This window comes from Daldinia childiae (assembly GCF_008694065.1).
Source record: "Daldinia childiae strain JS-1345 chromosome Unknown Scaffold1, whole genome shotgun sequence".
Classification (NCBI taxonomy): Eukaryota; Fungi; Ascomycota; class Sordariomycetes; order Xylariales; family Hypoxylaceae; genus Daldinia; species Daldinia childiae.
Window position 1 is genome coordinate 1,680,189 of NW_022984642.1, and position 25,309 is coordinate 1,705,497.

Sequence of the window (25,309 nt, forward strand, 5' to 3'; positions counted from 1 at the left end):
ACGTTTAATAGGGTAATACTTATTCGATAACTAACATTAGACAAGGTGCCAAAACCAGGACGTTCCAAGTATTAGATACCTGGCGACCCAATCAAAAAGTCCAAACTGAATACTTTGTTCCTCAAAAATTATATTCAATATTTCTTTCAACGCACACACATCTTGCAGCGCATAACAATTTGCGAGACTCCCCCTTTCTGCTACCCTTAATCCTGTTGCTCAAGTAAAACTTTTAGAGCCTGAACCGTGACCTCGACAACTTCGGCTCTCCGACTACTCTTCGTACACTCCTTCAAAACCTCAATTCCGTTCTTCCCCCTGATCTTCTTCCGTGCCGCCTTACCTGCTTCTCCTTCGCACGCAACCATGTTATACACAACAAACGCCCCTCGATGCCGCAGATCTTCGCTCTTCTCACTGCATAAGCCCAGGACTACTTCGACCCCACGTGTCCTTTTGAGAATACCGGTTACAACGGCGTCGTATGCCGTGAGAGAGGCCAAAGCACCACCGGCGGCGCTCCTCGTTCCTTCATCTTCTGCGTCTGCAAGTGCGAGTAGAATGTGTAACCGATTAGCGGCTTGCGGGCTATCGTCCGCATACTGAGCAATACCCTCAACGGACTGCACTAGGTTGCATATTAATTCCATAGCAGCTTTAGAAACTCGATTGTTGGATGATAACATCAACTCCTCGATCTCTGGCCATGCGTTACGGATAATTGTCACTCGTGTATCGTCGTCCGTAGATGCTAAATTGGTAAGCGCCATCAATGCCTCGAACGTCGGTAATAGATCTCGAGTTTCGGTTGTAGGATCAGGAGTGAGTATATAAATGAGTGGCCGGATTGCCGAGTTTTGTGGACGAGCGCGCGTGCCGCCGAATACGAGAGCAGGGTTTGTGCTGATTAGTATACGAGCGAGTGCTTGGGCTGCTGTTCGTTTGGCTTGCGATTCAGAATCTGGTAGAGCCGAGGCGGCGGCAATAAGAAGGTTAACAGCTCCTTGTTGTGATAATTGGCCCCGTAAAGTGGTTGTAACTGACAATGCAGAGATAATCGACACGATGAGGTTAAGCGAGGCAACCGAACCGTGCCTACTATGTGTTACTAGAACGGGCACAATGCCGGCTTCGAAAACCTGTATACACCGCTTTGTGACGTGGTTGTCGTCGTTCAGTGGGTTTGGTGCTCCCAACTTTCCAGCAGCATTGGCGTAGGCCTTCAGCTGAGTCATTTTCTTCTCCTCCTCAGATTGTACTGGTTGATAACGAGTTAAATTCACAAATATGCTCAAAGCTCCGTAAGTAAGTGGTGATTTTGCAGGAGCATCACCCAAAATTTTGACTAAAGCCTTCAAAAGCTCCGTGTTATGTGCGACCTCTTCCTTGATTCCAGGTTGAATTGTTGCGTAAGCTAAGCCCTCCACCGAGTGCCTCTTGTCACTCTCCGGGTCCTTCAGTATCATCGTACTGAACATCTTAGATAGGTCCTCAATACTGGTGTTCGCTTGCTGTATTCTACTATCGGATCCTTCTGCCGTTTGTTGCGCCGACGATGGCACTGCCTGAAGCCCCCAGGTCAGCCCAACTCCAATTCCTCACCGGGTTGATCACCGCCACTGAAGATGCTCATATGCAGGCGGTGACGCGAGCGGAAGCTTTAGGGTGCCTACCCTTAATTTCGCCAAGATAACCGCGGCCAAGTTTTGAACTGCTACGGAGTGTCTCCTCATGGCAATCGAACCTTCTGAGACTTGAATCTGAGGATCTGTCGTATAGATGCCCCTAGCTACTTGATTCGGATCTTGGTCAACAACCTCTTCCAGCCAGTCAGTGCAGTACTTAGTAATGGCTTCACGACACGACGAATTCATAGAAGCAGCGTTAAGCATTTCCAGGCATGCCGTCTCGACCTTTCTACTTTTCCATTTTCGTCGCATCAAGGGGTCCAAGGTGGGTAAAAAGCCTTCGCTGAGGAATATGTCAGCCGTTACGTCTGAGGCGATGGGGAATATAGCGGCGGCGACACAAAAGGCGACGATATAGTCGTCGTAAGTCCCTCTTTGGACTCGATCGAAAAAGAACTTGCGAAGAGCCTCGTTTCCCTTTTCCCCGGCCGCTTTGAGATACGCTGAAGCGCTCAAGACGGCGTGGCCACGGACCGAATCAGCTTGTCTCATGTCTAGATAACCAAGTATGGTATCGACACATACATCATCGATGACATCGCAGATAGATTGATTTTTGTTTTTAGCTTTAGTATCGTCGTTCAGCATCTTGGTAAGGCGATCAAGTTCGCGACAAGTATCGTCATCTTCCTGACCACCTTCCATTAATCGGGCTAAGACAAGTTGTGTCTGCTCTATGTTGCTCAGCTTATCCATCTCCTCACGGTTAGAAGTGAGGTCGATAGGTAATTCGTCCATTGTATTTCACGAGTTGATGATGGGCGTCGCTAAAACTTTTTTGATGGAGAGTGTTAGGAGTAGATGTTATAGGTCAAATGATAAGTCTTGATGATTAGAGGACTTGAAAACTTGAGAAGGCTTGAGAGGACTTTTATACAGGTGTGTCTTTGACGGAATAACGGAGTTAAAATGAAATATGGTGGCTTGTTGAGGGGCTTATACCTCTTCAACAGTAGAATGCTTAGTTTCTGGGGTGGTATTCTTGGGTAGTAGCTAACGTTGAAAGGCTGACTGAACTTTGGTGCCTGCGCTTTGGTACAAGATTGAGAGAAGTGTAAATGGGTAAGGTCATAGTGTTGTGGTGTTGTGATGTTGCGGTCTAAGTTTTAAATAAGAATAGTTTCTCGTCGGCTATGGACGCTTTATCATAGGCTTGGTGATAAATGCGAGTGATGGGTCTGATGTTGGACTCGTGACGAATATGAAAGCAGCTAACCTAGGATACAAAGAAAACACAGATTACACACACACCTTTTCTCACCTATGTAAGCTTGTGATCAGACTGGTCAAGTCTTGGCCCCAATTTGCTGCAAGTATAGCCGCGAAATTTTCTTGGCTTAGCTTGAAATTCCAGCCTAGAAGAACTTGAAGCTTGAAGCTACTAGGAGCTGTTTCAAGGTTTTTGAAGCAAACGGTTCGTTGGTGAAATTTACTCACATAAACTAAATTGATGGGGTGTCAGTCGCTGCAACCTAATATAAATATAGGTAGCATATGTATATAAGGCAAAGCGTAGAACCGATGGGGAGGAAGCGAAGTTGGCTGGACTGGTCTGTTTGGGGTATGCAACATGCCGCAAGGAGCATATCTATAGATTTCTTAGAAAAGACATGGTGCAATAAACAACTTACATGTGTTTATCTGGTATTGTCACTACTTTTGAAGGACCTGAGGTTGTTCAGCATATGCGAATCGAGTACCAGATAGATGAGATGTCTCAGAGTTAACACATAAAGGATACAACTTCGCCGTAAAAGGTTAGGTTGGAGTATTTGGAGGTTGATGATATTCCAGTGAGAAAAAAAAAAGTATGGATATGGGATGGGACGGAATGGGAAGTTTTGGCTTCAATATGGCTCGTCGACTCGTTCAAGGGAATATTCACTGAAATACCCCGCTAAGGTTTGTAGACGCCAATAAGGTTATCAAGGACCCTCTTGCGCCTGATAAAGTGGCTGCAAGGGTTTCCGTAAGATCTGCTCAACAATGACGTCTGCCTATTACATGTACCTAGGTAGGTACCTAAAGAGGTAGCTATTAATGTATCTATGTATTATTAGTCATGTGAGCTAGCGTCTTTATTCTCTTCCCCGGCTTGGCACGGCATTGAAACGCAGGCGCGTCCACCGTCCACTGCTGTGATACAGCTTTTGGGTGGGTCTTTCCGGTGAGCTCGGTGAAGATAGGTACCCTGTACTTTAGGTATGTACCAATTCCGCAGTCAGCTCTTATCAATTCGTTATCAATCTCTTCATACCAGTCCGGAAATCCAATATCCAATGCTTATCCTATTGTTAATAATTACATCTTTTCCATAGCATTGCCAATTAGAGTATGTATTGAGCAACAGCATCACCTGTGAACTCCCCTTCTACTTATACTACTGAAATTGGGACTGCAAAATCTTAAGCAAGAAGAAAAACTAATTCTACAAAGGAGGTGGCCTCTGAGCCCTTTCTCTGTTTCTCATGTCATAAACACTCCCCTGACGAGTTGAAACAAATAAAAATACGGCACGATGAACCGCATCGACGCCTCAGATCATTACACAGAACCCGTCTCTAGCATTAGCCAAATACCCTCGCTCCTTACTATCGTGGTCGATACCAACCCGCGCGCTTGGGCCGCCCTCACCGACCTCCTCCCCATTTCCAAGGCCCTAGCCAACCTGCTCGTCTTCGTTAACGCCCATCTCTCTTTCGGCAATGACAATCATGTCGCTATACTCGCCGCACACCCCAACCGCGCCGTCTGGCTTTACCCCAAGTCCCCCAACCCCGATTTCCGGGCCGCGTCTTCGCGATCTAACGGTGATATCGAAATGACCGACGTTGACGGGCGACAGGACGGTGCCTCAGCAGCAACAGAACTAGGTGGCTCTGCCAACAAATTCCCCTTGTTCGCCCAAATCGAGTCCTCTATCTTGACCTCCTTGCGCTCCCTCATCGACAGTACCACACCCTCAGACCTCAACCCCACGACCCTAGTATCAGGAGCTCTCACGCTAGCACTATCTTACATCCACAAGATGTCGCATGCCCTAGAGCCAGCCAAGACGTCCTCGGACCCTGCGAACCCGTCTACGGCGACTAGCTCCTCGCCTACTGAGTCTACTGTCGCGACGCTACACTCGCGCATTCTAGTCTTATCTGTTTCGGACTCGGAGCCTGCGCAGTATATTCCTACCATGAACGCTGTCTTCGCAGCCTCTCACGCACGCATCCCAGTAGACACCTTATCTCTATACGGAACGCCAACATTCCTACAACAAGCAGCCTTTATAACAGGAGGTACTTTTCTTTCCGCAGCCTCGAACCCACGCGGCCTGCTCTCATATTTAATGTTCGGTTTCCTCGCGGACGCCGAAGCACGGCGATCTCTCGTGACTCCTACCCAAGACTCAGTAGACTTCCGTGCGGCTTGTTTCTGCCACCGCAATGTCATTGACACAGGCTTTGTTTGCAGTATTTGCCTTAGCATCTTTTGCTCTGTGCCCGACAACGCCGAATGTCTGACCTGCGGTACTAAATTAGCCCTCGGCAGTTACGGCGCCAAACCTGCCGTTGCCCCTCGTAAAAAGAAGAAGAAGAAAATACGCGCCAACGGCGTTGGGGCCAGGGAGGACACGGGTAGTGCTACGGGGACGCCTGCGCCTACGTAGTTGAGGGGCAAGCGTATGAGTCTTCTTTATTGTACTAATACTCAAATCATATTACATGGAAGCGGTCTGGTTGTATCGCAACGGGTTGGAGTTTGCATACGCGGAGTTGCGTCTGGCATGGGACAAAATATTACGAATTAAAAGCATAGGCGTAGTGATAAGACAGTCAATTTAGGCGTGCTTTAAATTTTCATAACTAGGTACCTTGTATAGACTATCTATACTGTCCGAGTGATCCTACTGCCACTATTACCCACGTAATTCTTTTGATCCAAGGGTTCACGCTTAGTTTTTTCAGTCTTGGTTCCGCTACAATTTGAGGATTACTGCCTTTAGAATACAAGAATCCCTCCGAGACCAAGACCACAGTAATTGCGGTTGATATGAACGTAGCCATTCAGGGGTATTTCGAAAGCGCCGATTTTAATGCACCACAATCCATCTAGAGCTTAGGTGTGAGCGAGTGATAAGGATAGTGTGAAGGTTGAGGTATATGAAGATCGAGGATAGGTGAGCGGGTGGGTATGAAGTGAAGAGAAACCGGTAAGCTTTGCAAAAAGTCCCGGTTTGATATAACGAGTCCTATAGATCGAATATCAATGTGTGATACAACCAGCTCATATGTGGATTTTACGACCTCCTTGGGCAATGCGAGCGAGACCAGAACTTCCTTCCCTGATGCGCGACATGACACAAGCTGGCTGAACGTCGTTAGAACCCATCGAGGCTACGGCAAAAGAGTCGGTGTTATGCGCGAAGTATAAATAATATCCTAATGGCCCCTTCTTTACCGCCATGACGCCAATGGCTCCAGCTGAGGAAGAATATTTGACGCCTGGATGTTCCTGGAAGTCATTAGCAATGAAGCCTTGGAGAATCGCGTTCTCATCATCCTCGGCTACATCTTTTCCGCCCGGTCCACGGCGCGTCCCTTGATATATCCGCTCGGCACATTTTTGCGACGCCATCGTAGTAGCCATATGTTCGCCGGTGCCACTTGTTACAGCGGCAACGGCGATGCCGTCTTGGTCATTTTCGTCGTTTGGAACGACAGCTGTCCCGATTCCGACTAAGGCGGCCGGACCAATTCGTCCTCGATGCTTCATGCCAATACCACCAGAAGATGACCCAGCGGCAATTTTTCCTGACATGTCGATTGCAATTGCACCTACTGTATCAGTAATTTTATCGGCATCTTTATTGTCCTCCTTATGATGGTCGACAGTCCTAAATGGTGGCGACTTGTCAAGATATGCAGTAGCCATAGTGGTGGGAGCCTGTCCGACTTTGGATATGGGAGGGTCTACAGGGACGTTTGAACTAGCCCCATCATGAAGAGTTGTCCTAGCTACACCCTTAGATATCGACGTACTAGAATTCGACTTCAGTGATTCATTACTTGGGCCTAGGCTGAATCGTGGACGCTTCGAAGTAGAAGACGGTATCTCTCCAGCCGCAGTTTTTGAACCTGTAAGTGATCCTAAGAAGCTAAGCGGGCTGCGCTCAACGTGGGTCTTGGGTGAAACTTGAGTAGAACTAAGTTTTAGTAGCATGGAAGACCCATTATCCCATGGCGAAGAAGGCAAAGCTGGAGAGTCTGGCTGACCTTCATTCCATGTTCCAGTCAGTATAGCAGTTGTGTGGTCCGGGTGTGCGTTCTGGCGGATTGCACTGCCATGATCGTCAAGAGCTCGGTCGTATGTGCTGGGCGCTAGAGATAGAGATGTTTTGCCCTCCGCCCGCCTCATATCTTCCTGCCATCTAACATAACGGTCTCTAGCATTTCTCGACACGAGAAATTGATTGGGAACCAATAGCATTCCTGATTCTCGTGCAAATTCCTTGGCGCCTTCTCCAATAAGCAGATTCGGAGGAACACGTCGTAAAGAAAGGGGCTTGCTACTAGACAGGAGAATAATCTTAGCCAAAGAGATTGGATTCTTGACATCTATAAACCAGACTTGTAAGCAAATACAACTCATGTTTGAAGGTACTGCTAACCAACTTACTAGGAACTGCACCACAGGCTCCACTGCGACCAAAATGATCGACTAAGGTAGCGTCACACTCTACCGTCCCATCAATTGCCAAGTTACTTCCGTAGCCAGCATTGGTGATCTCCTTGTCCTCGAGGGATTTGATGGCAGCCTCGACAGCATCCACAGCCGAATGGCCTGACCGCAGGAGTTTTATGCTCAGACGTGCAGCTCTACTTGATGTCAGAATGGGTTGCCAAAAACACTAGAATTATAATGAAAATGTCAAAGTGCTTACTCGTTGCAGGCTTCCAGGTGCAGGCTCTCATTTGCAACGCTGTGGTATCCGGCCCCAGCATGAATAAATATGGCTGCTACCGGGAATTTCTTACGTTTTCCCCAGCGATCTATAGCTCCATCCATAGAAACGATGTTACCATCTTCCAATGGTGAGGGAGGTCTTAGGTGCTCGGTGGTCCAGGGCAGACCGTCAATGACATCGTCCTGTTCGATATAATCACCATGCCAGGTAGAGATAGCGTTGTCTTGAGAATCTCCCGAATCCATACTCAGTATAAGGTATGGAAATAGGGGAATATACCGGATTCGGTTGTGAAATTGAACTTCTGTCTTCTGACTCTCTTATACAAAAATGGGCAAATTCGTATTATTATTTTTCGAATTTGAACTAAGAATCCTAGCGGATATGTTCTGTCTGTTGATTCGACTAAGACGAGTACGGGATCGAATAGATTCCTGTCAATTTAGGGGCAGCGCTTCTGGAGCTAGAATTCCACCAAAATTATTCGGTATTAGGGAGGTATTGGAAGCTGCCGGAACTTCCTAGCTCGTGATACGAAGTAAAACGGCGAGGTATTTAAATACTCAGGATACCGATAAAGCAATGTAGCTATTTAGGACGATTCCTTTTGTGTGAGGCAATGTTGGCGAGAGCGAAGCTATAAGCTGAGCTACAAGTAATAGAGGCAAGGGATCAAGAACTTGGGTGGTAAGATACCATGCTAATCGTTAAGGTGGGCGAAGCTGAAGAACCAGCACCGGGTAATTAATGCCGACAAGCTCTGGACGAGCCACATACGTGGTATGAAGGCGATACAGCGTTGATGGAGCGATAAAAGTAAGATAGGTAGGGAGATTTAAAGGAAATGGAGTGAGGACTGGATGAAAGATGGCGAGACTTAGGAGCAGATTCCTCTATAATAATTTACTACTTAAGTAGCGAAGGAGATGTTTGGCAATATCGAAATAGTTATTTGATGTTGGAAGCTAGAACCTTCAATGATATGTAGTAAAGCCGAGCCAGAGAAATAAGAGCAACCCCTTGAACTATGTTAGGTAGAATAGTGAGAAATAAGCACATGAGAAAATGTATGTAGGTAGGTACGTATGTCTAAAGAGCTCTTACCTCTAAAGTTGAAAATATGAGTGACTGTGTAAGGGTCGTACCTACTTCAACTTATACCATTGCCTTCCTTAACTCTTAACTTTGATATATCTTTCTAAATTCCCAATTGAATTTGGGGCTTTAAGAAAAGAAAAAAACAATTTTAAAAAAAGATGTTATGTAAAGAATAGTGCTGCATAGCATGTCATTCACATTGAAAACGAAAAGAAGTTGACGTGGATAGAATATTGTCTTAGAAGTTATATGGTCCAAGTCAATTCAATATACCTTCAACAATGTACTGTGAGCCCCGGAGATTTATAGAGTTTGACTTAGTGCAAGTAGCAGACAGCTAAGGTTCTCAGCTACCTTGAGTTAGGTACATGTACTCAGCCGCATTCATAGCTGGGTACGTACATTTAGGTCCCCACCCCTCCAGCTGGGTCGGCGCACAGCCACACTATACCTAGCAACCTAACCTCACGATAGGCACGTAATTTCAACTTTCCAGCCTACATCATCACCAACCAATTTCAACAGCTGCCCCGTGGGTTGTTTCACCACCATAACGACGCTTCTTTCCCTTACTCGGCGCTGAGCTTTGATTTGGATCTCTCCCTAGCTTGCGTAGCTCCTATCCTTTCAAAATGGCGAACCAAACCCCTGCCGTTGTCATGGACAAGTATGTATTCATGACCCCGCAATCAATAGCTCATTTGATGCCTCCTAAACATCTCAGAATACGGAAGAAAGTAATTCTAACTTGATTTTCGAACATAGCGGCACGGGATTCTCAAAGCTTGGTAAGCTGGCTTCTTACGTTGGCTCAATACACCGCCATATAACCCTATCAACTACAATCCTCTAACCCACCGCTTCTTTACGATAATAGGTTTTGCCGGTAACGATTCTCCCTCGTTCGTTTTCCCAACCGCGATAGCTACGAAAGGAGGAGCAGGCGGTAGCGGCGGAACCGGGTCTGGCCGGCCGGCCGTGGCAAACAAGCCATCTTTCCTTACAGGGGGTGCTGGTCCCGGAGGCCATTTATCGACAAAACGGGGTACCGAAGACTTGGATTTCTTCATCGGCGATGAGGCAATCGCTGCTGCGAACGGGCCAGGTCAGTCTGATCGGTAGTCATTTTATGTGACTCAGGTATTGATATTGGGATAGGTTACGGGCTACACTACCCGATCCGACACGGTCAAATAGAGAACTGGGTATAAGTCCCGGACCTACCATCATCGAGTCCAATACTGACATATCATATTAGGATCACATGGAAAGATTCTGGTCTAACTCCATCTTCAAATATCTTCGTGTCGAACCTGAAGATCACTATTTTCTCTTAACCGAACCCGTACGAAGCCACCGTTGATTCTACCACCGCGAATGCCCGCTAACGTACTGTAGCCTTTGAACCCTCCCGAAAACCGAGAGAACACGGCCGAAATCTTCTTCGAATCCTTCAATTGTGCCGGCCTCTATATTGCTGTCCAAGCTGTCCTTGCCCTTGCCGCATCTTGGACATCAGCAAAAGTATCAGACCGTTCTCTTACGGGTACTGTTATCGACTCGGGTGACGGTGTTACGCACGTCATTCCTGTTGCTGAAGGTTATGTAATTGGGTCATCGATTAAGTCCATTCCGATTGCCGGCCGAGACATCACCTACTTTGTTCAATCCCTTCTGCGTGATCGAGGAGAGCCTGACAGCTCGCTGAAGACGGCCCAGGAGATTAAGGAAGAGTACTGTTACGTATGTCCCGATATTGTCAAAGAGTTTTCGAAGTTCGATCGAGATCGTAGTCGGTTTGCCAAACACGTGGTCTCTCAACCAGGTGGTCGCCAGGTCACCGTCGACGTAGGATACGAGCGGTTTCTTGCCCCTGAAATATTCTTTAATCCAGAAATCTATTCTTCCGACTTCTTAACGCCACTACCTGTTGTGGTTGATGGTGTCATTCAATCTAGTCCGATCGACGTTCGACGAGGATTGTACAAGAACATCGTGTTATCAGGAGGTAGCACGCTATATAAGGACTTTGGGCGAAGATTACAACGTGACATCAAACATTTAGTTGATGCCCGAATTCGAGCTAGCGAGGTTCGCAGCGGAGGAGCGAAGAGCGGTGGCTTGGAGGTGCAGGTCATCACACATAAGCGACAGCGACACGGTCCATGGTTTGGTGGTAGCTTGTTAGGACAGACCCCTGAGTTCCGATCGTACTGCCACACTAAAGCCGAGGTAAGTCTTCCCTAGTTTAAACTAACAGGTTACTGATAATTAACTTGGTACAGTATCAAGAATACGGGCCGGGAATCGTACGAAGATTTGCTCTACTTGGTGGACCTGGTGGTTCGTAGAGTGAAGCTGACATTTAATTGCGATACCAGATAGAGGACAAGAAGGTGTAAAGGGTGGATGTGTATTCAAAAGAGTAGCAAACTGATTATTAAAATTATGAATGACCACCAAAATTTATTTGATACTTGCCTTTTTGATGTCTCGGTCGAAAGAAATCCAAAGTTGCTTCCCGTGTCAGGTCTAGATATTAGACATTATTACTATCCTATCTCTGCCTTGTTTCGTTTCAATACATAATACCTAGGATCTTAATACCCAAATAAAAAACTAAAGGTAGAAATTTTACTTTCTATACCCTACATTCCTTATAGTTCTACTTAGAGCAACCAACTACCTAATATAAGACTAGTAAAAGCTACTATTCAAGAAATATTTAACAAGTATTATAAATCATCTACAAAATATACTTAGTAGCACTAAATACTATCACCCCAAGAAGCGAGATTAACCTACTTATGTGCTACAGTATAAAGCTACCACAGAAGATCATAAGTTTATTATGGAAAGAGCCAAACGGCGACTAACCGCAGCTTCAAATTGACTCCTCGCGCTCATAATTGTCAGTATGATCGAGGTCTGTTCTAGGTCTCCCGCCTAGTTGTTATCATTTATAATAGCGGCGCACCCAGGCTTCCGAAACTTATATCGTCTGTGCCAATCCTATGATTTGTATAGATGATCATTCATGATAACAATGGAAATGCCGATTTCTAATGAATAAGAGACGACATGACATGTATGTATAACCTACTATCGCCATTGGTCCAAGTGGCACTAAATCGGTAGGTCTGCTGAGGGCAAAACACCCGCAACTATAGGCGGAAGTGTATCATCGGAGGTCATCCCTCAATTCTTATTGATTGTTGATGAAGCGTTTAAAATTTTGGTTCCTCCAATGTTCGCGCCGCTCATCGTGGGGCACGGGAGTCATTGGCTGGAAGATTGGGATACCAATAACTACCTACCTAACCCAACCTACTTGACACGTCTCCATTATTTCTATTAAGCGCCCCGTTCTTGGAACAGCGAATAGATCAGTGTTCCGATGGAACTAGAATTGTGAAAAGAAAGGATTTAGATGCATGAATGGATTCGTGGAGGAAAAAGGGGGGCGGTGTGGAAGACTGCACGCTTGGACCCAAGAATAAATAAACCTGGGGAATCAAAAACATTATATTAACGTCTACTCTTATGCCCTCGCCCTTTATCTTTCCCATAACTTTCTTCTATTATAGCTTCTCTTTTTATTCCTTTTTATTTTGTTCCGGGGTATATTTTCAACGATATCCGCTTGCCTATGTCGACTTAGAAACGTCCCCCTTCGCCCGCCTTACTAACACATCTAGTTGGGATTCCTTTTTCTTAAGATTGTCTATGAGATCTCCGTCTGACATGATATTGCCTTGAACAAGCCTATCCGTTGTTGTACTGGGGCGACTGGCGAGATAGTATTTCATCATCTCGGAAGATGCTCGCCGGCTTCTATCGCGTCGCTATGTTAGAGATGGGATTTTGCTATCAAGGCAGTCTGCTACTTACTGGTCGCTGGATAGTTGGCTTGACGAGATTGTGGCTTGAGACATAGTGAACCCTGGACTTATCCACTGTCTTGGGGAAAAGCTTGGCAGGATGCGAAAGGGGTTTGCTGTGAGAAGGTAACAGTGTAACTTCGATCCTCAGTATGATCGGCTAAGGCAAAAATATCTACGAAGAGGTTCTTCAGGTCTTAATTGCTCTAATGATTCTAGTTTGGATTTGTCTACGGAGACTCATTATACTGGCCTGGCTTCCGCTTTCATTTTATGGACGGCCACTATACCGCGCGCTGAAGCGCGATAACGATGTTAAGATTCTGCTCAAAACTACCTACATCGCTTCGGAGCTATAAATTGTCTCAAGGAGGGATATCGGCCTAGCTACGTTCCGCGCGACTTTGTCGTCCTCTGGGTAATGCACGGGTCAGGACTTCGCGATATTGGGGCCTTAGGTGTCAGGTACGCGAAGGCGTATTGCACACAATGCCGGCAAGTCCTATCGTGTTGCGCTCCCGAGGGTATTCTACGCAATCAGCATCGAGCACGTCAGCATGCGTGATTGGTAGATTGTCAGCTTGCGCATATCTCCACCTCGTTTTGCGCCGTTGCGCAAAACCGGTAGAGTATAAGTATTGGGTATTTTGGTCGGGGAGATGAACGAAATATAGCGATTTTACTTCGTATATATTAACTCTCCCTATTTGAACAGAAATTGATATTTCAAAATACCAGGGACACGATTAAAGTCATTATACTACTATCATTACTACTTCTTTTAACTTGGCCCTTTAATTGTCAATAAATGCTGCCTATAAGCGACTGTTCTATCGTCACCTGCGTGATGACTCCACATTATATTTAGGAGAGATGCTTCAAAGACCTCGTGATATACTGACTGCTCACAACCTTCACCCAGAGAGCTCTGTTACTCACTGTCACCTTTATCAATATCGCCACCGTCAGTTGCACGAATCTCTTCATACTTACAACTTGGCTATTGGGCGGGTAAAATCGAACCGCCACCTCCAAACCAACTGTTTTAATTCCTTTGAGCACACTTGGGACGCGACTAGGACGAAGCTCGTGGCCCAGTGGGAGCGGATCACCTCCCGTCGTGAACATCGCCTCAAGCGAAGCATGGTCAAGAAGTTGGCCTTATCCAGGAGTGACTTTACTAAGCCGCAGATACCAGAACCGACAAGCGCCGGTGACTCGGTAAGGCTCCCATAAGAGTCGAAATGAAACTATTCTTACCGTCACTTTAGCAGAGTAGGATAGCTTGTCCCGACTATACTCTAGCTGGGGACTCGCTCATCGTTAACAATACTAGATTTGTCAATCTAGACCCCGAGAAATGTCTGGGCGAGCTTAGTGTATACAGGAAAGAATTCAGTATACAGCACGAAGGATATAATCCTGGGGAATCATCACAGAAGCGACATAGAGTAGCCGGTCTTATGGAGGGCGAAAAGCAGACACGCGCTGCTCGAGAACTCAGCCATTGCCAACTCAACCACGGAAGTGAGAGAGGACTGACACCTGATCAGTACGTGGCCATCAAGAGACAAGAGGGTGTCGAGCTTGTAATGGCTAAGTTCAATCGGTGGCTTGATAAGAGACTCGCAATTATCTCCTGGTTAGTATGAAAGTTTTCCTCCGTGGCAACTTGGTTTCCTCTCTGAGCTATATTAGATAGGGGCTGACTATCGTGTATAGTATGTCACAACGCATTTTCTTTGCTCGTTAACCCCTCACTTTCCTATGAAGGTAACGCTCTGAATTTGAACGAGTAATTAACATCAATAAGATGCATGTGAGGCATCTGAAGCGTCGGGTAGCTCCGCTGGTAGCTCTAAAGGTACAGAGTCTGGAAGTGGCAGTTCTGAGCAAGGCCAATCAGGTCGTTCAACTAGAACAAAACGTCGATTAGGTGGAGACGACCAGGATAATTCTTCAGCCGGGGGTGATGAAGGTGATCCGGATAGAGGTGGCAGTAAGCGTGCGAAGAAAGATACGGAATCGGAGCGAAAGTTCGCTTGCCCTTTCTACAAAAATGACCCAAAAGCGCATAACAAACACCGAAGTTGTGCTGGCCCAGGCTGGACTTCCCTGCATCGCTTGAAGTAAGTCTTCCAAAGAAATGATGTGCCTATTACCATACTAAAAATTCGTGTAAGGGAGCATCTTTATCGCGCTCACCGATTGCCGAAACACGTTTGTCCTAGATGCACTGATCCCTTCGATGATGCTAAGGATCTAGCTGAACATATTCGGGCTGACGTGCCTTGTGAGAAGTTAGATGTGGTTCCAGTGCTGCAAGGCATCGATGAGGCCACCGAAGCAAAGTTAAAAGTGCGAAGGAAGAACTGTCCCGGCATGACTGATGAGCAGAGATGGGGAGAGATTTACAAGATCCTGTTCCCAAGTGCTAACTTTAATGCTATGCCAACACCATGTAAGCCAATCCAAGATTTAGCAGCGTAAAAAGTGTTAACCATCCGATAGATTATGACGGCAACGATTCCCTGGGATTCTCTAAACGTGCTGAATGGAAAAAGGTAGAGAAGCGGCTCAGAAAAGAGTTGCCTAAGTTTGTTCAGAAGAAGGTCGAGAGGTCATTCGAGAAAGTTCAGGCAGATATGCTGGTCGGCCTCCCTGACATCATTCGCGATGGTCTATTCGAGTTCTTCAAGGATCTCCCACATAATGATTTGTCGGCATCGGCAACTCCTGCTGCAACTCCAAGGGCTCGTACGCCTAGTTCTCCTGTCGCAAGGGAACAGCCTGCTCCGACGAGTGAGGAAGACAAGGACGCTTTGCTGGACGTGTCGTATTTTCTGGACCCTACGATCGATGAGTTTGACATGAGCCCGTTTGACTTTGGCAATCCTAACGACTGCCACTTTTTCGACAAGTACTCGGACTCTGGTTATGCTTCTACTAGCACGGGGAGGGACGGTACCGTCGAGACGGATATTTGAGGATTTTGGGAAACAGATATCCGGCTACTCATGTGTGATTTGACATAGCACACTTTTACACTCTTTAATAACTATTTCTTATGTATTCAATGGTATGCTCGTAAGTGTTGGGATGCGATATACTCAAAATACAAGGTCGGGAGTGTGTTCATTACCTACCTGTTCCCGTACGAGCTGGCCTCGTCTTAACATGATTCATCTGACGTTGTAATTTTGCAAACTAATCGGCTAAAAATAATACAACTAGCAAAAAGTAAATCTTTAAATAAGAATTGAGAGTTATAAGGTTGAGTTAAACTCCAGGATTCGTAAAATAGACTGCGTTTTTAGTATGAGATTGCTACCCAGGTATTATATACACCAAGGGTAATTCATCGTCTTAAATGGTAGAGTATCTTGTTGACGATTAGATGCATAGTAAGTAGGGTAGGATGGCTACCTTTCTACTAAAAGAACCAAAATCATAAAGCGACGAGTTTTTGTAATTGGTACACTGATGTAAGATAACATGGGACTATATGCAATGAGCCTTACGTATAGCATATCTCCTGTGTACCTGTCGGTACCTATGCATAAATCCTGGTAAAGCTTATCGGTCACATCCAAAAGTTAATTGCTCTTGGATAGGTATTTTATTTATATTCCTGAAAGGGGTGTTGTGGGGAACTAGAGGCAATTTGATTCTCCTAACCCTGCTGCCCGAGGTGTAACTGGCATAGCAGCATCAAGCTTCTAGGCATATCCTGTATAACATATGATGATATGGTGCTAAAGAATAATATTTCCCTCGAGGCAAAGGAGATATAATGATGCCAAGGCCATAGTATTTCTCACCTGTGGTACTGGGAATTATGTTGACGTGATAGAACACGGGGGCTAAAGCTTGTATTTAGGTAATACTATGTACAAAGGCCGCGCCGCCCTGGGAGACAGCTCGAATCGAGTTGTGCGATGGAGTGTTGACCATAGCTGAGGGTTGACTATGATTTATGACATGGCAAGAATTGAGGTAATACGCATAAAGGGGATTCGGCCCTTCAGCTCTTGGGCAACTCTAGTATAACAACACAGAGTAAGGAGAATAATTAATACAGATGTGATTGTACTATAATGGGAAGAGTGAAATATATGAATCATGTTCAACTCTTTTTTACCGGACTGAAATGCTTTAAGACATTCCGAACCAAATAAAACCTTGAGTTAAGATATCTCGGGATGATATGGCCGAGATGAAATCTATAAATGGGGTCTGTTTGGGTGTGCTGGTGCACGGCGAAATGTTCTGTGGAAGGTGTCCGACCCAAAGTTAAAAGATTGTTAAGTGGACATAAAGCCGGCTTTGCTTCACATGTTTAACATGTCTGACCTGGAAATGTTATGCTCCGGCGGTGTTGTCATTATTATGCAAAAGTTAGACGTGTCAGAAAGGGGGCGAAATAGTGAAAAATAATGTAAATAATGTAAATAATGTGAGATGTAGTATTAGATGAAAATATGGTAGGATATATGATAGGATGACAAGACTCGGGTAGGAAATTTGAATGCGCCGTTGTTAATTCTCCATGTGGTTGCCAAGTCTGAAAATATGTAGCTCTAAATGAAGTTCGCGTGTAGGAGTGGTACCGCAGGTGTCCGGTACATATCGAGGTGACCTTGTGATTTTCAGTTGTTAATAACTTCCAAGGTTAATAACAATTTGTTATTAGTTGGGGGGAGGGGGGGGAAGTTGATAGACGACGATCCCCCTCCCGTGGCGCCGTCAGTTTAATGTGCTATGTGGGCATTGACCCGCTCTAAATTGTTGTGCCTTAGGTACCTATGTAAAAGTAAATTTAAAAGGGGAGACAGGGCAGAATAAGGGTAGAACAGGCAATACCTATCGTAATAAGTGTAGTCGCGTATCTAGTGTAATGTAAATTCAATTGCGACAAGCTTTATGTCGCTAGTTCCATACAACGGCGTAACGTCGAACTTCTAAGCTAATCTACTAAGGTACAAGTAGTTTGAGTAGTAGCATTTTGCCCAACTATCCAGGTTATTTCGGCAGGATCTAGTTGCTCCATTGCCCAATTGGATGGTCTCCCAAATCTCAGAGCTGCTTCCCCAGTGGCTCGATTCTTCTGCATTGTGCCTGCAAGCCATGTCTTTTCTGTTTGTCTGTACCTATCTGTACTTAACGTAGGTACGTGCAGAGTTAGGCCCAGGGGTTGAACGGACTACACTAATTATTTTTTTATTTTCTCTTTAATAACCCCTGTCTTTCCCAATCGCAACCTCTCGTTGGCCCGTCCTATCGCAATTTTGCAGGTACCATCAAATGTATACTATGTTAACGAGATGGTGAAGCTTGTAAGCTTGCAACTCGAATTGAAGGCTTCCCCCCCCTTGTCAAAACTTTGTTCTTTTATTCAGTATCAAAGTTCTTCACTGCCTATACGAGAGGTAAACCCCGGTACCCTATTGTGTGAATACCCTCTTTTTTTTAACCTTCTAACCTTCTGCTGGCCTTCGTCTTAACTGCAAGCTTCGACTATCCGAACAATTACTCTCTTTCGTCAACGGCAATTTCATTTGTTTGATTTTTGATACCCCCCATCCTCTTCTATCATCTTTTTGATCTGTTACAATCTTCTAATGTTTCCCTAACTTGAACTTCTCTCGGGCCCTTAGTACCAAGCCCATACAACCAGCCACATCACGATTTGCGACGACCGATCTAAATTCAAAATCAAAAATAACAGTAGACCAACCGTCTCATGAAACGAACTATCCAACCATCGTCGTCACTTCTCCATTCCTAAGTCTATTTGCGATAAACTACCATTTGGCTACCATTTGGTCACCTGGTCATCTGTCGCCCGCTGTTTCGCAAGTGAATGAATTTCCCTTGTTCCACTCGCTACCGACCGTACGTACCCGCGTAAGAAGCTAAGATCGGATCCTACATCCTTCGCTGCCGCCTCATGCGGTTGACCGATCCGCAGCTACGGTGCGACCAACCGCCTCAATGCCCTGGCAACCTTTGCCTCGTATTGCCTTCGCCGTTGCGACCTATCCTTTTGAAACCAAGAACGAGAACGAACTTCCTCTAGAGATTGGCGATGATCTATATATTATCGAAGAGACCGCAGACGGCCAATGGCTACGGGGGTATCTGTTGGCGCCTCCATCGCTTCTGGCTGGCCTAACTTCCGTCAGGGGTCAACCTCTTGAAGCTCGTGTCTTTTCCGGCATTTTCCCACGCACATGCGTTGAGATACGCGAGGTGTTAGATAACGGAGACGAGAATTCGGAAAATAGTAGTAACTACCAGGGAGATGATGATGCGCCGCCTATCGGGAGCGACTCTGGCAAGAGTGGAGTGGCCTCGAGCACGAGGAAGTCCTATTTCAGAGACCTAGAGAACGGGAGTAGACTGCATAGACCGAATGGTACTATGTTAGGTGGTGCAATCGCCCGTGCTTCTGAGTTGAGAATACGCGAACCTGGCGCACCTAGGCCAGCCGCGCCGGTACCAATGCTCAGATTGGGGGACGAAACGCCTACCTCTACTATGGAACCTCTGGTAGACGAGATCGCGTCATGTCTACGTGAATGGCACTCGACTAATTTTCACGAACTCTTGCTTACAAGGCAATATACTAAACTTGACAAAGTATCCCAGCTAATACAAGCCCTGGACCTATCGAGGAGACAATTTCTACATAACCTTCTTACAACTCGTGAATATGATGCATTGCGAGAGAGGACTGTCTGGGATCTGGTTAGGGGAAATAAACTGTGTGGTGGAGAGGTCATCGTGCGAGATCCCAATGAAAGAGGAAGAGTTTTAACTGGTGACGATTCGGTTGTGGAAATCACCAAGTTGCAGTCGGTTATGAGCTTATTAGACGAACCACCGCAGCCGCAAGCCGAATTGTCCGCATTGCATCATCTGATGGTTGATATCAGGAGCTTTGCTGGTTCCTCCAACGAGCCCACAACGTTGGTACTGTACCTCGTTAGTAAATCAATCGGAGGAACCCTGACGAGGCTTTCGGAAAGCTACATAATTGAGGTACCATCGGGTGGTACGATGGGTTATTTGACCAGAAATCCGCAGATGCGTACCTTATTTACTGATTTGACTTCCGCTGATATCGGCGATGGACCATCTGCCGACTCAGAACTATACCTGATTGTCAAGGTACGCTCCCCACAGCAGGTAATATCAAATAAACCCGTCTCGAGGTCAGGTTCGTTTGGTCAGCCTAATACGCCATTTTCGAACAACAAACCGTCCTCCTCCGGTGGTAAGCCTTCTAGGAGGAGCTTTATGTGGGGAACTACGAGATCTGCGTTTTCTAGAGGTGGAACAAAGCTCGATGCCTTATCTGAACAGCCGGAGGACAGGCCTCGAACGGATAATCTTGAGAGTAGAGATGGTACGATGCCTCCGAGTACTGCCGGCTCAAGAGTAGGACGCCCATCCTTTGACGGACCACAGCCAACGCAGATGCTAGCGGAGAGAATGGTGGGCATGGGTGTACTGAGTCTGAACTCGATCATGAAACAGGATGAAGAGTCAGAGCATGTGGTTACCGTTTGGTCACCATCCGCGAGGTTTACTACTGAAAAGTATGACAGCGCTGACGGATGGGACGGGCTGGTTCGTGACCTTCTAGAAAGCAAATCAGGCCACTACGAAAAGTCTAGAAGGGCAGAGCGATTACAAATCCACCTGAAGTCTTTCAACAGCCCCGATGCAGATGCTCTTATCAAAGCGACCCCTACTTTGCTTGCTGGCATTAGTAAAACTAGCAAGATGGGATTCTCTGGCGCCCCGACGAAACCTCGGTCTGACATCTACGTGACAGTCACGGAAGCTCTTCTAGCTCGTCAGAACCTAATCTCGCGTTTTGGAGCCGGTGCGACGAATATATCTAGCAACGTACACGGCAATAATCTTATTGTTTCCTTAGAAGTTCGGCGGCAATCAGGAGAGCGAATTGAGGATTGTATATACGCGTCTTCAAATTCGGAGCCAATGACTACATGGCGCTCATTTGCTGTAGAACGTGGCGAACACTGGGATCAAACTCTTCGACTCTCACTCTTGCCCGCTGATGTTAGTACATCAAATGTCGTGTTCACAGTTTCCGATCTGCCTAATACGCCTTTTGCAATTGCGTACATGCCCCTATGGGATCAACAGGCGTTCCTAGGTGACGGCCCGCACTCTCTACTCCTCTATAAGTTGGATGAGTACACGCAAACTGCACAGGCTGGGCCGACAGGTAGGGGTGGGTATCTATCTCTCCCCTGGAGCGCTCGTACCGACCAGAGTGATGTTACCGGCCCACTTGCAACTCTTCGAATTGGGACGTATCTCTGTAGCACTAGATTCTCGCAGGATCGAATAGTCCTTGGGTTATTGAAATGGAAAGAGGGTCCCAGAGACGAAATTCCAACGCTGTTGAAACAACTCGTGTTTGTGCCTGAGATTGAGGTTGTAAAGTTGTTAAGCGATGTCCTGGATGCTCTCTTCGGTATTCTGGTCGAGTATCAAGGCAACGATGAGTACGAAGACCTCGTCTTTACTGCCCTCGTTCGAGTTTTGGGTATAGTCCACGACCGTCGGTTTAATTTGGGGCCTTTGGTGGATCACTATGCTGAGACCAAGTTCAACTATCCCTTCGCCACGCCCTGCCTTGTTAGGTCTTTCACACGGCTCCTTACAAAACCAACCGAGTCGGAGACTGCCCGGAAGCTGAGGGCTACCCTTAAGGTTGTACGCCATATCCTTAAATTCATTACGCATGCGAGAGGCCAGCAGAAGGTTAAAGAAGCTGGTATTGGCATTACCGGCAGCACGGCCGGCTTTACTCGACACTTGCAAAGTATATTCAAGGCTCTTGATTCAATGATGCGAAGCACCGCGCCAGTTCTGGTCGGAAGTCAGACATTGGCCGTACAACACTTTCACACCTGGTTACCTGAACTTACCGGATTATTAACTACTGAAGAGATTCTTCACATAGCCATTGACTTTATGGATTCATGTGCCCTGGTTAAGGGCAAGCTGGTGCTATATAAACTAGTTCTGATCATCAACTACTCTAAATTAGACCTATTTGCTGGTCCGGAGCAACGATCAGCTCTCTGTGCAAACACAGTAAGATGGATTGCACCACATTGGGGTCGGACGGACGACGTCACAGAGCAATGGAAGGAACAAGTTCGCCTTTGTTGCTCAGTCCTGGCTAGCCAGGTCGATCATCTTAATTCTGAGATCCCTGACTACATACCGAAGATCGTCGGCTCTTACCTATCTATCCAAGCTACGGAGCTGAAACCCAAAACCCGGTTTTCAATTTTGTTTCCAATAACATACCCCTTCCCGAGCAAACAAATACCTGGCGATGCTGTTCAGTTTGACGAGGCTTTAATCGAATTGTCAGCAATTTTGTCCGCTCTTTCTAACTCACCCAATGGAATGCAACTTGAATTGGCCGCAGAAGACCTCACTAGCCTCTTGAAGGATACACTCCACGTGCATACAAGTATATTGCAGGGGGAGGCTTTCCCATCAAGTTGGCTAAGTGTTTACATCTATCACCACAAGTCAACTATGAGAACACTACAATATCTTGCAAGCATTCTCCTGGAATCCTTTTTGCCTCACCCTGACGATGCCGAAGACTTCGATACGGAATTGTGGCGGATGTTCTTCTCTACATTGCTAAAACTAGTCGGTAGCGGACACTTGGCACTCGAGACCTTCTCGGAACAAAAGCGAAGAGCAGTTTGGAAGATCGCCGGTGACGTTAGGGAACACGGTGCCGAGTTGTTAAGGCGTACCTGGGAAGCTATTGGCTGGGAGACAAGCCTTGATGAGAGATCTCGATATGGGCTGACTAAGATGGGCGGCTATCAAGTCCAATATGTCCCTACATTGGTTGGTCCTATAGTTGAACTTTGTCTAAGCGTTCACGAAGGACTGAGGAGAATGGCCGTCGAAGTTCTCCAAACTATGATCGTCAGCGAATGGACGCTGAGTGAAGACTTGTCAGTTATCCAGACAGAGATGATCGATTGCCTGGATGGATTCTTCAAAGATAAGACCATGACTGAGAGTATCTTGCAAAAGCTCTTTATCAGTGAGCTTCTTGACCGATTTGAGCCATTGTCGCTAGTTGGAGGCGATCCACTATACTCTGCTTTAAGAGGCTTGATCGATACAATTGCCGAGTTTCTGGACCTTCTTGTCGCCGTTCATAGCGGAGATATCACGAGCGAAGCTTCTCATTTAATCAACCGCCTTCAGCTCATGGAGTTTCTCAGAGACATGCAGAAGGAGGAGATATTTATCCGATACGTCCACCAACTAGCGACTTTGCAATTCGATGCCAAGAATCATACGGAAGCCGGACTAGCCCTTCGCCTTCATGCTGAATTATACGATTGGGACCCTTCAAGGCTAACGCCTGCCTTACAAGACCCAGATCTTCCAGAACAGTCTCATTTTGAACGAAAGGAGCGAATTTACTTCGATATGATTAAGCACTTCGAAGAAGGAGAAGCTTGGAGTAGTGCGCTCGCAGCCTACAAGGAACTTCAGGCCCAATACGAGAATAATGTCTTTGACTTCGCTAAACTTGCTAGAACAGAGAGAGCTATTGCGACTATTTATGAAAAGCTAGCAAAGAGTGATAAGTTGGTACCAAAATACTTCAAGGTTATATATAAGGGTCTCGGATTTCCTTCAAATCTGCGCGACAAGGCGTTTGTGTACGAGGGCTCGCCCACTGAGCGGACGTCAGCCTTTACAGACCGTATGCAAGAGCAGTACCCGGCTGCCCAGATCCTTACGTCCAGTGATGTCGACAGTGAAGTTGAAGGGCAATACTTAGTCATTTCAGCCCTCAGCCCTCATCGCGATCTAAGTCACCAAGTATTTCAGCGCGCTAGAGTCCCACAGCCTATTCGCGATTATCTCCTTTCGGCTCATGCACAGATGTTCTCAGTATCGTCTAAGCGCAGCACCAACGGACCCGTTGACACTCACTATGCTGAAAAGACAGTCTATACTACGGCCGAGCCCTTTCCTACTATCCTACGGCGTAGCGAGGTTGTGGACATCCACACTATACGGTTGGGTGCTAAGGAGACAGCCCTTGAACGGATTGTGCGGAAGACGCAAGAAATGACAGCCGTCGAGAAGAAACTGGCCGAAGAAGAAGACGAAGAAGTTGCTCAACTAATGGTAGATGCCATTAGCATCTCGGTAAATCCTGAATCGGATAGTAGTGTTGCCTGCTATCGTCAGCTTCTTCCTATCCCACAGTCCGATGATGATGATGAGCCAGAGCTAGACCAACAAGAGAACGCAATCAAGATGGCGCTTGTAGATCACGCAATCATGATTAAGAGATGTCTGGCCAGTTTTGCTCGTAGCACAAACCCTGTCCTCCTGAAGGGGTATGAGGACTCGTACAAGCGTAAGTGATTGATGCAGGTTTCGTTTGATTTGACTAACACGCTCTAGATTTCTTGTCTACATTCGCACCGGAGATTGCGATTTTCGCACCTGCTCAACCGCCTCGCGACAACGCCTCAGCTGCATCGTCACCAGCTTGGCAACGGTCATCTCCTACTACAGAGAACCTGTCTCCGGAAGCCAAAGCTGGCGTATTGGCAGTAAACGCTGCCGGTGTAGTGGAGGAAGCATCAGCCGCTCAACCAATTTCTATGAAGCAACGTGGGACAAGACTTAGCTTCTTAGGTGGAAAAAAGAAGGAATCCCAGCAACCTCAACAGTCTAACGGCGACACATTGAGTTTGAAGCAAACCAAAGGTGACAGCAGCGATTCTAACAGTCAAGTAAGCAGAGGAAAGGATAATTCAAATCGAAGGAGTATATTCCGCACCCAGTCGAGCGACACTAATCTCAGCTCAAATCCGTATGCTCAACCCTACTCCAATGGTATCGTCGTTGACGCAACCACACCCGATTGGACAGTCGACCGGTCACGCAAAAGCAAGGAGATAGTAGATGTCTTTGAGAGGGACTTTGATAGACCCAATGATGGTGGGATAGGGTTTAATTCAGTCAAGAAAAGGCTGAGCTTGTTGAAGTTGGGAAAGAAACCAAGCAAACCCAATGGTTTTTTCATGGGTGGGGTGAGTGAGGAATAATACTAGACATATCCAAAGATGCTGGTTTGTGATGCTGGAAATACACAATGGCAGTGGGTACTGTACATGAAGGAATACCAAATTTGATGGAGCAGGATAATGAAAAAGCTTGAGGAACAAACCCGGCGTTCTGGACTATTATCTTGACGGGGCGAAGTGGCACCGGAACTCAACTACTGTATCGAATGACATTTACCCGCTACTGGCGGACTGTTTACTTAGGTGTCGTTTCCCTTGAAACTTTTCTTTGTCCTTTTTTTTTTTCGATAACAGTTATCGATGAAGATTCTGTCTCTTCTCTCAGCCCATGGAAAATTAGTAGAGTTACACATTTCTGGCAATGAGACCTTGATTCTGTAGTCAAGGAGTATTCGCCGATAGATAATCAATGTTACAATCGATCACAGGCGACTGATTTACTTAGGTATCTGCCTCCTAATCATAAAAACTTAGAATATTCAGCACTTTATTCCGCACTTCTTTCTATCGCGGTACGTTGGTTCCTTGAGCTTACTTACC

The 25,309-nt window shown here is 46.3% G+C and overlaps 6 protein-coding genes across 7 annotated transcripts; 4 read left to right on the forward strand and 2 right to left on the reverse strand.

The window, feature by feature from the left end:
• Positions 1 to 206: 206 nt before the first annotated feature.
• Positions 207 to 2,426, reverse strand: GL218_00437 (Ring assembly protein 3; the record flags this gene model as incomplete). The annotated part of the gene is made up of 2 exons (XM_033576855.1): positions 207 to 1,565; positions 1,674 to 2,426. 2 exons carry the CDS (start codon positions 2,424 to 2,426, stop codon positions 207 to 209), a joined length of 2,112 nt encoding a protein of 703 aa, XP_033441819.1.
• Positions 2,427 to 4,206: 1,780 nt separating this feature from the next.
• Positions 4,207 to 5,349, forward strand: GL218_00438 (RNA polymerase II transcription factor B subunit 4; the record flags this gene model as incomplete). The annotated part of the gene is made up of 1 exon (XM_033576856.1): positions 4,207 to 5,349. One exon carries the CDS (start codon positions 4,207 to 4,209, stop codon positions 5,347 to 5,349), a length of 1,143 nt encoding a protein of 380 aa, XP_033441812.1.
• A 617-nt stretch (positions 5,350 to 5,966) lies between these two features.
• Positions 5,967 to 7,892, reverse strand: GL218_00439 (Threonine aspartase 1; the record flags this gene model as incomplete). Its single annotated transcript, XM_033576857.1, has 3 exons — positions 5,967 to 7,297; positions 7,359 to 7,558; positions 7,624 to 7,892. The coding sequence occupies 3 exons, from the start codon at positions 7,890 to 7,892 to the stop codon at positions 5,967 to 5,969; spliced, it is 1,800 nt and encodes a 599-aa protein (XP_033441811.1).
• Positions 7,893 to 9,377: 1,485 nt separating this feature from the next.
• Positions 9,378 to 11,096, forward strand: GL218_00440 (Actin-related protein 3; the record flags this gene model as incomplete). The annotated part of the gene is made up of 7 exons (XM_033576858.1): positions 9,378 to 9,412; positions 9,511 to 9,533; positions 9,623 to 9,850; positions 9,904 to 9,950; positions 10,004 to 10,090; positions 10,144 to 10,977; positions 11,031 to 11,096. The coding sequence occupies 7 exons, from the start codon at positions 9,378 to 9,380 to the stop codon at positions 11,094 to 11,096; spliced, it is 1,320 nt and encodes a 439-aa protein (XP_033441399.1).
• Positions 11,097 to 14,089: 2,993 nt separating this feature from the next.
• GL218_00441 (putative udp-glucoronosyl and udp-glucosyl transferase family protein) lies at positions 14,090 to 15,613 on the forward strand (the record flags this gene model as incomplete). Of its 2 annotated transcripts, none has more annotated exons than XM_033576859.1 (5): positions 14,090 to 14,268; positions 14,349 to 14,374; positions 14,440 to 14,755; positions 14,810 to 15,087; positions 15,138 to 15,613. In XM_033576859.1, 5 exons carry the CDS (start codon positions 14,090 to 14,092, stop codon positions 15,611 to 15,613), a joined length of 1,275 nt encoding a protein of 424 aa, XP_033441480.1. The 2 variants fall into 2 exon arrangements, with proteins under 2 accessions (XP_033441480.1, XP_033441481.1); XM_033576860.1 differs by having other exon boundaries at positions 14,858 to 15,087.
• A 3,007-nt stretch (positions 15,614 to 18,620) lies between these two features.
• On the forward strand, positions 18,621 to 24,790 carry GL218_00442 (Dedicator of cytokinesis protein 1; the record flags this gene model as incomplete). Its single annotated transcript, XM_033576861.1, has 2 exons — positions 18,621 to 24,093; positions 24,141 to 24,790. The coding sequence occupies 2 exons, from the start codon at positions 18,621 to 18,623 to the stop codon at positions 24,788 to 24,790; spliced, it is 6,123 nt and encodes a 2,040-aa protein (XP_033441482.1).
• Positions 24,791 to 25,309: the final 519 nt, after the last annotated feature.